This window comes from Varanus komodoensis, unplaced genomic scaffold (genome assembly GCF_004798865.1).
Source record: "Varanus komodoensis strain SLA01 unplaced genomic scaffold, ASM479886v1 scaffold1, whole genome shotgun sequence".
Classification (NCBI taxonomy): Eukaryota; Metazoa; Chordata; class Lepidosauria; order Squamata; family Varanidae; genus Varanus; species Varanus komodoensis.
In genome coordinates this window covers 56,558,686-56,573,837 of record NW_025335268.1, presented here as the reverse complement: position 1 = coordinate 56,573,837, position 15,152 = coordinate 56,558,686, and the positions used below count along the sequence as shown (strand labels likewise).

Genomic DNA, 15,152 nt, shown 5'->3' with positions numbered 1-15,152 from the left:
CGTGTGAGTGCGCGCGCGCTCACAAGCGACAACAACTTGGGCAGAGCTCTAGAAGCAGGCAAATCGTGTGCACTTCATAGTCCAAAACTGCCCTTTCCCTTGAGAGCGGCAGCACCTTAACAGTAGTTTCTGGACTGCAGCTGTTGTTGCCATGATGATGACGTCACGGACCCAACCACCTTCGCTGGGTGACGGAAGGGGAGTGGTGTCGGTTGAGAAGCGCGGGGCGGGTTGGTTTTCTCCTCCTTGTCTCAGCTTCAGCGCGAGAATGCCCTTTACTTTTCCATCTTTTTAAACTCTCCCTTAAACTGACTGGTACTATCGATAGCTCGGCGCTCGGCCTTTCGGAGCTGGGGAGGGTGGAGAACACCGAGTAGCGAGATGGGTGGAGAGGCTTGGATTGGCGTGTTATGATTAGGCTCCATGTTTAGCCGCCATTTCGGAAGCAGAACCGTCTGGCTAAGAAAAGGTGAGTCGTTTGGAGAGAGGGGTGGTGGTGGTTAAAGCGAAACCTCGTGCCGCTAACCCGAGCTGCAGAGGCGGGGAAGGCGGGAGTGAGTAGGGGCCCGTCCAAGGTAACGGGTCGTGCGCGCGCCTGCGCGCGCTCTTTCCCCTCCCTCCTAAATGTCCGGCCGAAGGAGGAGAGAGATGAATGGAGAGCAGGGCGCAACCTATCAAAAGGGCGCTGGTCGCGAAGCGTGCGATGGGGGAGGCGCGGCTGGCGCGCGCGCGCTGCGGTAGAAGAAACCGTCGCGCTGTTCCCTCCCAGCCCGCCTTCCTCGGTGGCCGCCGAGGAAGAGCTCAGAACGGCTTCAGACTCTTGGGCCGCTCCTGCGCTCGCTGGGGCTTTGTCAAGAACCCTCGCTTTGTGTAAGCGGTACGCCGGCGATGGCGAGGTTTATGAAATCTCAGTCGGTTTACTAAAAGATCCGTTGACCTGTCTGAGATGCGACGAATCTATTGCTGATATTCCGTGTCTGTCTCGCGCGCGCGCAAAAAGTCAGAGAAGTGTGTGCGCATCTATGTCTACGCCCGCGTGCTTCCATGCGGAAGATTAGATGAATTCAGGGAGGATGAGGCTATCCACAGCAACTAGGTTGGATGACGATAGCTGACTTCCAGAATCAGAAGCTCTGTATCTCTCAGTATCAATAACTGGGGAAATAAGGGTGTGCAGATGATATTACACTCTTGTGCCTCCCTATGAATCTTGACATGGAAGTCAGTAGATGTAAACTCTGCTCCCAAAACATGTATAACTGTAGTCCCCCCTCCATAAGTCTACTGTTTTCTTCAAGGGGAAGGCCTGTGTTCCTGATTCTTTATATCAATTACATATGACATTCTCTATATGACATTCTCTGTATCAATTAAATATATGACATATGTTTTAATTTAATATACAAAATGCCAGTAATGATCTACTGTTGCCAATGCAGCTATCATTTCTGTTTTAACATTTAAGTAAATTTCACAACAATGAATATTGTGCACCATATTATTTGTGATAGTATTTCTGTAGATTGTGAAAGTTGGATGATTCTTTGGGAGAAAGGAGTGCTAGAATCATTAGAGCAAGTGACAAAAGAGTTGACATTTTATGTAAGAAAGTTGTGAGAGTTATTTTATTTAGTTATGTGTGCTCTTATTGATTTACAGGCAGCAAATGTGCAGTATCATAAAGAGTACAGTACTATAGCAACTTTGAAACTAGATGCTGACTGCCAAAAAATAGTAATGCATGGAAGGGATGGAAAGTTACCTTACATTAACAATGAGCTACACAAAGCAAGGAATGATGCCTTTGAGAACGTAGGAGAGTTACAAGAAAATGATAACAACCCAGGGTCATTGAAAGATCTACTCTCCCATCTTCCAAATGCCATTGAACTAAGTGCCAAGTATTTCAGTCAAAGGAGGGACAAAAATACTTTTGAGGGTGACAATGCAATATCCATAATGAAACAATACAGACAGGCTTTGTTTAGAAAATCAGTTTCTGAAAATCTGTCTTATCATATATTCCAATAGACAGATGATCTAGAGACTCAGAATTGTAATTTTATTGTAACTGCGTCAAATTTATTCAAAATAATGTTCTGCGATTATCAGAACCTTTGCTTTTCTATCCCCAGAAGTCAATTCTGTTTACTGGAACACTTTCTTGATACTCCATTCCTCTTGTGTGGAATAAATGTGAGAAAGGAGTTGGGCAAACATGTTTACTGTTTCCCAGTTCATCTGGGTGTTGGTGTACAAGTTTGAAGAGATTTTGCTTCACAAATGCTTATCATTGGATTGTTCCATTTCCTCTTCAGTGCATCTTACGCTGAAGTATATAAATTTTGTCCATTTGCTGGGATCAGTGGAACATGTGATGCTTTATCCCAAGGCAGTTTTCACAGTGGATAGGTAATGATGTTTAGAATAGTATAGCAACAATGGATGGGCATAATACTCCATGATACAGGAGTTATCCCCTGCTCTTCTGGAATTGAAAAGCAAGTTAGCTATACCTTTTACAAGCTATGGTATATTTTGGATAAACAATACTTTTTAAACCTAGAATATGCCACTCTTGATAGCATGTATGATTTCATTAGGCACTGCATGACATTTCAAACCATAAATTCGATCAAGTGTGAAAATTTCTAGACCTCCTGGTCCCAAGAAGTGAAGCTTCCTGGTGATTGAGGAGAACCCTAGATCCATTTGAAGAAGTGCACTGCAGTCTGTGATGATTAATGTATAATGCACGTATTAGTCTTTAAGGCGCTACAGTACACATGGTTGTTTTGCTGAAACAATCTAAAGGTGCAATCCTGTGCATACTTACTCAGAGGTAAGTGCCACTGTATTCACTGGTGATTGATTCCATCTTAGTGTGCATGGGATCCTGGGCCAGAATAACTACCCTCTGAATCCAGCAATATGGAATAAGGATCATGTAGGAAAAGCTGGAATTCACTGGCCCTGGAGAAAATCTTTTAAACTCTGGTCTAACCTCAGAAGTAGTAGTTCTGGCCAACTATAACAGATAAATTATAAATACTATAAACAGAGCCAGTGTGGTGTAGTGGTTAAGAGCATGGAACTGGGACCCAGGAGATCTGGGTTCTAGTCCCCGCTCAGCCATGGAGCCAACTGGGTGACTTTGGGCCAGTCACAGACTCTCAGCCCAACCTACCTCACAGGGTTGTTGTTGTGGGGATAAGATGGAGGAGGAGAGATGATATAAGCTGCCTTGAGCCCTTTGTAGGAAAAAGGCAGGATATAAATTGAAAAATAAATAAATAAATAATTTATTCTCCCCTCTTTTATAGGTGGTTGTATAAAGGGAAAACCTCCACACTTCTGTACAGAGTGAGGCATTTTCTATTCTTTCCCACCAGATAGATAGCTTAATAGACTGACTTTTCCATAGTGTAGCCATCTTAATCTTTTGGAACAAAAATAAGTCTGATTCTTCTAACAAATACAGAAAACCTTATTTAGTAGCTTTGGATTATATGTTGCTAGCCTTGCAGAGGCTTTTGTGTTCCTGTGTGTTGAGTTATCCCCATTAATATTAACATGGGCATTTGTCTATGCTCAGAGTTTTGTCTATTGGGCTGTTTAGAAATAAAATTATTAATAGTACAATTGTCCTACAATAATAACAAATTTTAAAAAGAAAAATGTATTTGAGGAGGCCTAGTATCTGCTATGATCATGTAATTTTAAATTTATGAAAGTTGATATTTAGTGTAACCAAGTTTTAGTATTTTAAACATTTTTATTTCCATTTAAACGCTTCCTCAACATTTTCTCCTTTGTTTAATCCTCTCAAGTACAGTTGGCAAGAGCTCCTATGAGCAAGGCTAAATTCTGAGACTCTTCTTGCCTTGTCATTAACTAGTCTCATCTTTATGTTTTGTTACCAAATATCGTTGCCTTGAATTTTTTCAGAGGCAAGGAATCTTCCATGCTAGATTTTTAATTCACATTTGAACACAGGATTCTTGTGAATTCTCTTAGACCAAAGCTTAAATCAGTCTGAAGCTATTTATTCCATCCAGTAAATTAGTTCCAACAGAATCAGAAAGGGAATGATTTTTCCTGTAGCATCTTGCTTACCCTGTAAATATAATTTTTGGAGGGTGGGGGCATGGAGAAGGCCACAATCTTTCTACATTTGTGGACCTCTCAAATTTACATTAGAGAGTTGGGGCATCTTCAGAGCATTATGGGAAGTGGGCATGTGGGGAAGGAATTGGCAGAAAAATTGCCTTCTCAATTTGCTGACAGAAATCTCCACAGAATGGTGGATAGGATGGGATATATAGAAGGCTCTTTATCAGCAGAGAAATATCAGGGTATTCCATACATTTTTACATTAGCTTCCTCTGTGTGTATTCAGTTCCAAACATAAGTGAACTCCTAGGCCATTGTTCACATAGAAATTTCAAAGAAGGATTCAAAAGTCCTGTTCAGGTTGTGCCCTAAAACCAGAAACTTCTATCCTTTGCCCTTCATAACCTCTAATATGGAAACATATAAATGGAACATAATAACTATAATAAATTCTGTTGCTAAGCAACACTTTAGTCCCCAGTAGTTAGCTGAAAATTTGGTACCAGTACTTCATTCAGTAAAATAAAATTAAATAACTGTATCTTAAATGTATGTATTTAGACAGGTTTTTAGTCATTTGGCTCTCCAAAATGACATCTAGAGCTACCTATAATATTACAAACAGATAGGCTACATACTAAAAATACTAGACACAAGAAAGCAATGTAATTCAGCATATAAGAATGGGCATCATTCATACTTTCATATAGTGGGCATCAGTAGGAAATTTGGGTGCAAGAGCCATGGATTTTGCCTGTCTCTTCCAAAAACCCAAGAAGACATGGACAACATTAATTTCTACGTTTTTGAGTAGATAAATAGGTGCTACTTCAGTGGGGAGGAAACAGTGCCCTGTGATGTCATGCTGGCCACATGCCCATGGGAATGTCTTGGGACAGCGCTGGTTTGCGGCCTTTGAAATGGAGATGAAAATCCACAGGGACTCTCTTCCTTATTAACTGATCAGTCAACCCCACAGTTTAGTGTCCATATACCATGTTTCTAACTTTTCTGGTAACTCTTACAAGATGTTATTTTAATTAATTGTTCAGTACATTTCTGTACCACTCATAGCTGAAGCTCATTGGGCAGTTCACAACATTTAAGTGTCCCATCCAGATATCAACCAGTCCCAACCCTGCTTAGCTTTCAAGATTAGGCAGGATCAGCCACTGAAGAACTTGAATGATAGAGCGAATTTCCTTACTACATGTTACATATACACACACATACAGACTATATATATTACATATGTTCTTGTTGCATAGTTCCTAGGTTCTACTCTTTTGCTGCACACTTGATATTCTCTAATTAAAAAAATAAAAGCTGGTGGCAGAGTGAAGTACTAAGAAGTAACAATTATTTTCTTATTTTCAGGTCCTCTTTCATCTTTCTTGTCAGACATATTAATGAAGCTCCATTCAAGGAACTGCAAGACCATTAAAGAAAGATCGAAGCATATCAAAGAATGAGTCTTTACAGCAATAACTGTTTAACATTACCATTTCTAATTTAGACTTCTTTGGAGTCTGCATTTATAGTTATAAGATAACTGCTAGAATGTGATTGCCATCCACAGAAAATAAAACTTGCTTTAAGGCTGCAGTCTTGAGCACATTAACCCAGGAGTAAGCCCCAGTGAACTTTGTGGAACTTACTTCTGGATAGACATGTATAGGATTCCTCTGTAAGTCAAGTTGAAAGCAGAGTAATTTAAAGTGATAGTTAAGGATGATACTGTTGTTGATTTTGTCCCCACTGAAAGAATGATAAATTGCTAATACAAATATATTTGAGAACTACATCAGGCATGCAAACAAAGATGCCTTGATAATTGGCTCTATAATGAAACTATTATGTGAGTGCACAGTTAACACTATAAGCTCAGAAGTAGTCGTAGTTTAATTTTGTGACTAAGTAAATAGATATAATGTTTTTCAGTGGTACCAGGATGGCAGAACTGGCCCTGGGTTTCTCAATTTGCATGGTTGTTTGCCCTGGCACTCCCTTCCAGAGTAAGTGTAAAAGAGGGGATTTGTTTGCTCTGCATGACTCATTGTGAGTGGGCCACTTAAAACTGAACCTTTGACCTAGTTCACATGACATGGCCAAGTGGGTTATTTAACTCATGATGGGCTGCAAAGCATATGTCATCATTTTCAGTAACCCCAGTTACCACCCAGAGAGTCCTGCTTGGGCTATTGGGTGTGGTTTCATAAATCAAATAAATCACAACTTTTGTCATACAAACTTCACTATCAAGGATTATTTGAGAGTTAAACTACCTTGGCATAATCTTCCATTAGTAGTACAATTATGTGAGGGCTGTTTAACCCTCAGAGCAGGATAGCCAAGCTCACACAACATGGCACAAGCCAGTATCACCTTGATTGGGTGCTGCATGTTTAAAATGGAAGCTGCATGCACCTGGAACATGCCACAGCTGGTATCATTTATGCTACTTGAGAGTCACATGATGATTCTAAGAGAACCTCCATACTACAAAGTGGGGAACATAAACCATCCAGATTGAACACCCTCTATCCAGCAAACCACCTACTGAACTCCCTCTGTCCGGAAGAGCCACCCACTCAGCATTTTGAACTTGTCTGGATTGTGCTTCAGTTTATTAGGCCACATCCAGTCCACTATTATAATTAGACCCAGATCTACCACATTAAAATGAAGTAGAGCTGCTTAACCTTGGAAACCCCTCAGTAGTTTCATGTAAATACTATCCTGTGGGACAAACCAAGCATCATTCATGAGGCTGAGCAATATCTCCAAACACTACCTTCTGCAGCCGGTCATCTAGACTTCTGTAGCTGACTAGAAGTAAAACTAGAGCAAGCAATAATCTCCATCTTTGCTCAAACAGTTGCCCCAGAAAAATACTATGGTCAGTGGTTGAAAAGAGGCCAAAAACTAAGGAAAACCAACAGGGTCACATTCTCCCTGTCTCCCCCCCCCCCATACAGGTGATGGAACAGGACAGCCAATCCTGTTTTCATCACTGGCAAAGCTTTACCAGACGAAGATGATAGGAAGAGGGTGTGCTTTTGGTATAAGCCACATCATTTTGGGCCATTTGTAATGAGTGGGGTAAAATCAATGCCATTTACTAAGGGAATTGATGCCCTTTTCCTGCATAGTACATACTTGCCATATATCTTCTATGTGGAAGATAAAATAGGGGAGAACAGTCAGATGAGTAAAATGTCAAGAGTTTTTGTTTTTTGTACACCATTCCGAAGCCATCAAATTGCAATTTAAATTAGTGTCTATACAAAGCACGGTAACAGCCACAAATCTGCAGTTTGCCAGCCTGCTGTGGGAAATAAAATGTTGCTCTGTTGACCATTTTTAGTTCTGGGAATGAGTAAGCAAGGACTCAACAACTAATGAACATCACTTCTCAGTAACAGAGCAAATGCAAATTTGATCCTCTGCATGTGTGTCCTCACTTCAACTTGCAGTCTTCACAGATCTGTAAAGGATTATAACTCTTGCTATAACAAGACCAATGTGAGTGACTATTTTTAGAACTGAACAGACTCCTTATTTAGCCTTGATAGAACAGAAAGGATTGTTTTGCACAACTTCGTGAAAAAAATTTGTAACATTTCCAATTATAACATTTAGCATTGTGGAATCTCTACTTCAAGAAACTATCAGAAGAACTAACTAAGAAAATCAAGCTGAATTAATTCCAGATGTAATTATAGCCTTTTCTAGAATTTTAGCAGACTAAATCTGGCTCTCTACTTGTTAACCACTCCCATGAAATAAAATAACACATAATTAAGAGGACTATTGTATAGCTAGAAGAACCATTGATTAAGATCCAGGCCATTCGTGTTACTTTGTACAAGTTAATTTAAGAATGGGGCTCTCTACATCCCAAAAGGATAGGTGGACTTTTAGGGTTGTATGCACATTTGACAATGTGAGAAACTGTCTTGGGCACCACCACAAATGGCTGCTAACATGGGAGGCAAAGTAAAGGGCAAGTGACCTGGCTAAAAGTTTTGCGTATACTTCTCAGCACACTAAACTCCTTTAAACTCGGTTTCCAGTAATAACAAAAGTCCCAGCTTTACTGCACAGTTCCTGATTGGCTCCTTTGTAGGTTGTGCAACATGATGAGTGAACCTGCATCATTGGATTGTGTGCAGATTAAACAACTTGGTGGCTAACCCAACAACACACTATGTCTTTAAACTGATGGAGTGTGGCCATGTAGGTTGTGTTCATATATAATACTAACCCATGCATTGTTGGATTGTGCACTGTTGTATGAACTCAACCACACTAGCAAAGCATCAACCAGTTTATTAACCAGATAATCCAGAAAGAAAACTTATGGTTGGTTGTTGGGTTGTGCACTCTGGGTTGTTTAAAGCATGTATTTTCATTAGGTTTGAACTCAGAATTCTGCATTGTTCATAGGTTGTTTTGTCACGCTACAGGGATGACAGGTAAAAGTGATTACTCCTCCGTACACACAAAGTCACTCTATTACTAGTACTACATTTTCACAAATTGGGAATGTCTGCTAGACAACATGGCTTAACTGTGAGTTAAAATTATGTACAAACCAGATCAAAAGCATCTGTTAATTTTTTTTTTTAAATGCCACTTTGCATGTGGTAGGCAGTGCCCTATATTGGGACTTGTTGGGATTTGATAAGTCAGAAGTGTTTAGGGGATGAAAATGAGCATGTAGTTAATATTGGTTTGCAAAATGAAGCACTTTTAATGAATTTACTACTCTGATCAGCTTGCTTTGCATCCAGTGATGCCTGTGAGATTTAGTGTTTCATCCACTGGCAAATGAGAAAAGTCATTATGCATATTTATCACATGATCCACTTCATTAGACAAATGGATCTGGGAGAATAAGCTATCCTCCTAGAAGACTCTTCAGAGCTCCCACACAAACTGTTTACTGATGTATATTCTTCCTTAGTGAGGGAAACAATGAATTTCTTTATAGTGGAATGAATGATTCAGGAAGTTCATTCTCTCCTATCCTTATTCACAAGTACAGAGAGGAAGCACCCAAAGATAGTCTCACAATGAAGCTACAGAGACCTTGTAAAGCTTTAAGTAAGAAAGGATAAATCAATGGAAGCTAGCTGTTAGCCAAAGCTGCCTCATTTGTACTTGTGTAGCTGCCATATAATGTTGTAGTGTTCATGCAGAACTTTGGCTGTGACTGGGGTTTATAAGCTGTGCTTGATAGAAAATAGTTTCTTATGTGTATAGACATGAGGTCAGTCATATTTTCATATGATTCAGCTGGAAGCACATGGTCTTTTTTTTACAGCATATTCTAGAATTTATTAAATGTTTCTAAAGTATTATTGTGTGAGTGGTCTTGTTTCTTCAAAATGAACAAAATCTCTTGGTTTATTCATGTCCATTATATCTACTGCTTTCTTTAACTAGTCCTGAAATTCTGAGGATTTACAATGTGTGGCATAGTGACTGGTATGCAAAGGTTTAGCATAGCACTTCATAGAGACCTGTTACCCTTTCCCCTTCTATAGTTAGAATACCTTTGCCACTCCCACCCCACAACAGTTGGAAGAACAGTGTTTTTCCAATTTCTTGCAAAAGTTATTCTACAATAAATCAGTTCATTTAACATTCTGTGTTAGGAAAGGTGAATTTTTAGTATCATTTGATAAAATTCATTGTGTTATAAAACCTGGACATGATAGCTTATTGAGATCTTGCCAGCTGTTTTTATCCTCCCTTTTTTTCAGAGATTTTGAATTTCTCACAAGCCATATACAGCCAGAATAACCCAACCCTGGCAGATTTAATAGTCAGGGTTAAGATGTAGTGTTTCCAGAAAAAACAGAATTATACTAAGTAGATATCTTACTGTATTTTCTGTTCTTGAGAAATTTGTTTCTTCAGCCCAAATCTCCTGGCCATACCGTGCTTACAGGCCCTTAGAGGTCAATCCCCATGAATAATCTTAGTACAATGTGGCAGAGAGTGTTGTATTCTAGGGGTGTTTACACACTGGAGCCTTTTAGTGCTGCCAAAGCATTGCTTTTCCACAGTTAGCTGGAAGTGAAATTAAAATGAAGGTTCTATACAAGCAAAGTATTCAACAGTCTATCCCAGGGGCCAAAATCTTCCTATAATGTCTACTCACAAATATGTGCTGTTCAGTAAAGATTTCCATCAACAATGATCTTAACACATATTAAGCAAATCTTGGTAGATTTGTCTTCCCTTTTTATTGGCACCATTTATATGTTGTACTGTAACAAAGTACTCTGGGCAGCTTACAATAAATAAATACAAAATAAGCCATATAACAAAAGCAGTATACAATACAGCAGCAGAAAATACAAATTAGAGCAACACTGGACTATTGATTGTAGTATTCAGAAATCTGGAATGTCTAAAAGAGTGTGTGTGGGGTGGGAGAATGAATTCATATAGATTACAGCATCTGCCCTCTCCAGTACTCAAGCCTCTGTTGGCAACTCACTAAGTTTCTGGAAGGTCACAGCTAGGAGAGACTACTCATCTATGTCTCAGTAAAGCAAGCCAGGGTTTATTGCTTTTTATTGATCTTTACTTGATGAACTGCTTATTAGTTGCCTCTTGAACAGGTTCTGTTAATTGCCTTAGTCCGTTTCAGGTCCCATTTAGAAAGGGAGACTTTATTGATTTCCTCTCATTAAAAAAATACTGATGTGTACTACAGTAGTAATTATAATTTTTAGTCAAAATTGGGAGTGAAAATGGTATGAAATTTTATGTCTGCAAAGGATCTGTAACCATTTAGCTACCATAAGGTATGGCTGAATCAAAATCTGTCAGTTTTGTGTTTGTTTATTGCATTTGTGTGCTGCCCAAAAGCCAAAGGCTCTCTGGGCGGCTCTGCACAGGTTATATGTGCTGCTTCTTCAGTTGTCCTTTCTAGTCATTCCTTTAGTCCCCTCACATCCAGTTTTCTCAGGCATTATTGGTCATTGAGCTGTTTTGAGTACTTGGAATTTTGGCTAAATATTTTTAAGGTGACCTCAGGATTATGCCAAGTTTGCTGCTAGTTCTTTCTTGTGAATGGGTGTTGCCATTTGGGCTACATAAGGTGAAAATTAAGCTTATAAGATCATACTTAGAGGACTGAATTGGAAATAAGTGGGGTTAGTAACCATGGCTTGGTTGAAATGATCATGGTGATGATGGTGAAGTTCCAAACAAGTAGATCAGCTATTCTCTCTGGAATAGAAAGACTGGAATGATGAAGACATTATGGCAACAGCTGTGTTTAGGCACAGTTGTAAGGATAAAACTCAGCTGTGATCACAGCATAATGGAAAACATCAAGTTCAGATGCTAATTATCATGATGACAATTACGGTGGAGGCAAAGGAGCAACATAACAAGCCAGATTGTTGATCTTGTTTAAACACAGTTTTGTTGTGCGCTTTTAGCAAAAGTTACTTTTATAAACATATTTAGACAATTTAAGAAAATTAGAAGTTGTCCATCTAGATTAGCATTGTCTACATTTAGTGGTAGTGGCTTTCCAGAATTTCAGAGAGGAGCCTTTCCCAGCCTGATCTGGAGATGGCAGGGAGTGAACTTAGAATCTTCACATGCAAAACATGAGCCACAGTAAAGAGTACATGCCTTGTTTTTTCAGCTCTAAACTGCAGCTAATCTTAGTTGTCCATTCTTTGGCTGTACAAATGCCTTACATAACCAGTGTGGCTTCACTGCAATTCAAAAGCACTTTGAGCACTGTGCATAGAAAGTAACACAGGCATGCTAAGGGATTAACAAAGGTTTGCTTTTGCTTTTCTACTTTTCTGATCAAGGGATCTTTGCAAAAGCAGCTGGTGGGGCAGGATCCACCATCAGTGTGTCTACTCTAGATGAACTATCCTAAAGCCTAATCCGGTGTGACTTGAAAAAACTGGGTGACTGTTCCCCTTAACTGATTAAATACTGCACTCCCCAACTGCCAGTGATGCAATCTATACATACAAAGTATTTTGTTATTGTGCTCTGTGCCTTTTAATAATTTCAAAACAATAGAACCCAAGGCAACTTGTTATTTGCATGCTTGCTTATAGCAAAAGAATAATCTTTCAATAGTCTCTGCCTGGTGATCAGAGCAGCAGAAACAATAGCACAAATGCAGCTGCTTCAGTAAACTTTGCTCAACTGTTTTATCTGAGCACATTAATGTTTACTTTCAGTTGTAAGTCAAACCTACTTTGTCCTTTTAATGATAGATTGATTAAAAGAGGCTAGTTTCTGCCTGTTGCTATGGTAAACTTGTTGGACAACAGTATAGAGCTTCGTTTCTTTTAAAACCCAGGTATTCGCCCAACTTTCATTAATGTAGACATGTGATAAATTATAGTAATTATCTTTCCCCTTCAACAGTGTCTTGTTTGTGTATTACACAGCTACAAACTATTTCTCTGTTTGAACTTTGCAGTGGTTACTAGCAGTCATTCCTGATCTCTGTTTTAGCCTCAGCCCTGCTAATTCAAGATAAGCAACACTAGACCTTTAACAAGAGACCTTTTTCAATTAAACTGCTCTTTTGAGTAAAGCTCTCACGTTTATCTTGCTGTGCATATAGTCCTAATACTTGGGTTTTTTTAAAATGGCACCAGAGCCTAAAAATAGAGAAGCAGTTTTTGTCTCAGATGACAGCTTTCACCTAGGAACTAATAGCACCTTTTGGGGGCCCAATTTTCAGTAGGAGCAGACTGGTGGGAGGGGACTGGCAACCCATCCTTTCCTGTATGCTGTAGCCCCAGTCCTGCTCCTTTCCCCTGCAGCTTTTTTTTCTATTGATAAGAAATAAAAAATGTTAACTTCCTACCCAGCTGGAAAAGGCCAGTTATTGCATTTATGACAGCATAGTCACAATCTGTTTCCATAGAGCATTTTTACACAAAAGTCTTTTCGTTTGGAGCTAGTGTAGTGCAGAGGAAGTGACTGTCTCTGATAGGGCTCTTGGGCAGTGGGAATGCACGCTACAGTGTTGTCTCATGCCTCAATGCTTGAATAGTCCCCATGTCTACCATTTCATCTCTCTGCTGTGAGCTAAAACTATAGTCATACTTGCTATAGGAAGGTCTAGATTCATTCTCAAAATATGAAAACAGTGAGCCTGGTGCAGAACAGAATAAACAATTTGTAGTATAAAGGAAATATGGTATATACTTTTAAAATCATAAACCATTTTAAAGCATGTGCTGACCTCTCCCATTGAAATAAATGGGACTAAAATATGCATACCCCTTGTCTGGTTCAATTACTGACCAGTTTAAAAATAACAGATTAATACTAATCATAGTGAGAATATTTCTCCCATTTAACAGGAGGGAATTATCACATGTTTCACAGTGACTGCACTAGACACTGTTGAGGTGGAGGATTATTGTTGCAGGCCAAAGCTGCAGAGTGACAGATGAATATAAGAGCCAGCAGGGCAATAACAAGGGAAGGACAGCTAGAGCAGCACCCACCAGACAAACAGCTGCTAAATGGCACACAGGCCCGGCACAGGTTGATGATAAAGGTGCCCATCCTAGTTCCTGCCATCTACTCTTTGTCACCAGCTGATGCAGAATCCTCTGATTTATACAACGTGGGCCATGGTAGTGGAGAAATGCATGACACAGTGATGATATGTCACTGGATAAGAGATCCTACATGTTACATGAAAGAAGGAGCCATCTGTCAAGTGTGACTTGTAACTCTATCCTAAGAGGGAGGAGGCAGTAGGAAATTCAGAAAGAGTGGCGGGGTGGGCAGAGAGAATGGACTTGTGCTGATGCTGCCCAAAGCTAACATAATTATATGCCATGGTTGCAGCAGCAGTAAAATTCTTAAGTTTAAAAAAGCTGAACACTGTGCCATATCCAAAGCAAATAGTAACCTTGGGGTTCAAGTTTGTGTTTAACCAAAATGAAAGTATTAAACCCTCATAATTTGCTGTACAGTGATAAAGATGACAGTCCACATGAAAGACAACTCATTTATTGTGTACATGAAATGACTGTGGGAGACCATTATACAATGCAATAACATCTGGCTGACAACAAAAGGAACCCTGAGCAAACATAGGGATGTAATTGTTTTGCTTATTTCAGCATCATTTACAGTATTTACTTGCTCTGCCGCAGCCTTAGAAAGCAAGTTGCTTGAAACACATGAAAATGATGGGACATTCTTTCCATTTGCAGTTTGTTTAAACATTGAGTGAGAAGCAGTGTGCCTGCTCAGTTGCAGAGGAAACATTCGGGATAAAAGAAAACACATGGGCTTGCATTATCCCAAGACAATTCTATTAGCAGGGGGAGGGGAGGAAAAAAGAGTGCACATGCTTTTCATCACCCAGAAGAGGAAGCCAGGAAAATCCTGGCAGACTGCCAACAGAGGCATAGAACAATTGCTTCGTGTGCACTTTAATATACGTTCATAATGGCACAACCTGCAGAGTGGGCAAAGGTCCTATTGGAGGAGCAACGTATTCCTCTTCTCTCAGCAACCGCAACAGTATGTTCTTTTTATTACGGGGCCAATTGTAGATGTGAGTGTTCTGAAGCCAGGTAGGTACGTGTTCCTGTGGAGAAGTGGGGAGGAGGAAGGGCAGGAGAGGAGACATTTAAATCCCTTTATTTCTGTGTTGTAGCTTTTCAGAAGCATGCAGGCATTACAAGGATAGACTTGTCTATGAAGCCTCCTCCCTTATCTTTCTGAATACACAGCCAGCAATTAGTCATGCCTTGGATTCTCTCTTTGAGTTCGTTGTGTAATATACATACATACATCATTGTAGAAATCACTTACATGAAACACATTTGTCAGCACGTTGTGGCATTAACCATCAAGCCACCTAGGAAGGCCTTGGTAGTTATAGGCCACCTATAAATACACATATGCATGCATCCATGTAGACATCTTTTTCATTGACATTGGCCACACATACTTCCAAAATATGCCTGTCAGTCCTAACACTGAAGTACAACGTACACACG

The 15,152-nt window shown here is 39.8% G+C and overlaps 1 protein-coding gene and 1 long non-coding RNA gene across 4 annotated transcripts in view; one reads left to right on the top strand and one right to left on the bottom strand.

Moving 5' to 3' along the window:
• Positions 1–236: 236 nt before the first annotated feature.
• On the top strand, positions 237–9,479 carry LOC123021551. The gene is made up of 2 exons (XR_006414337.1): positions 237–469; positions 5,491–9,479. It is a non-coding gene; the product is annotated as an uncharacterized LOC123021551 (long non-coding RNA).
• Positions 9,480–10,336: 857 nt separating this feature from the next.
• TRAF3IP2 (TRAF3 interacting protein 2) overlaps positions 10,337–15,152 on the bottom strand; it is a 30,029-nt gene continuing 25,213 nt past the window's right edge. For all 3 annotated transcript variants that reach the window (XM_044426325.1, XM_044426333.1, XM_044426343.1), the window contains one exon: positions 10,337–14,737. In XM_044426325.1, coding sequence (XP_044282260.1) covers positions 14,591–14,737 — 147 coding nt within the window. In that variant the 3' untranslated portion in view covers positions 10,337–14,590. The remainder of the gene's footprint in view (positions 14,738–15,152) is intronic.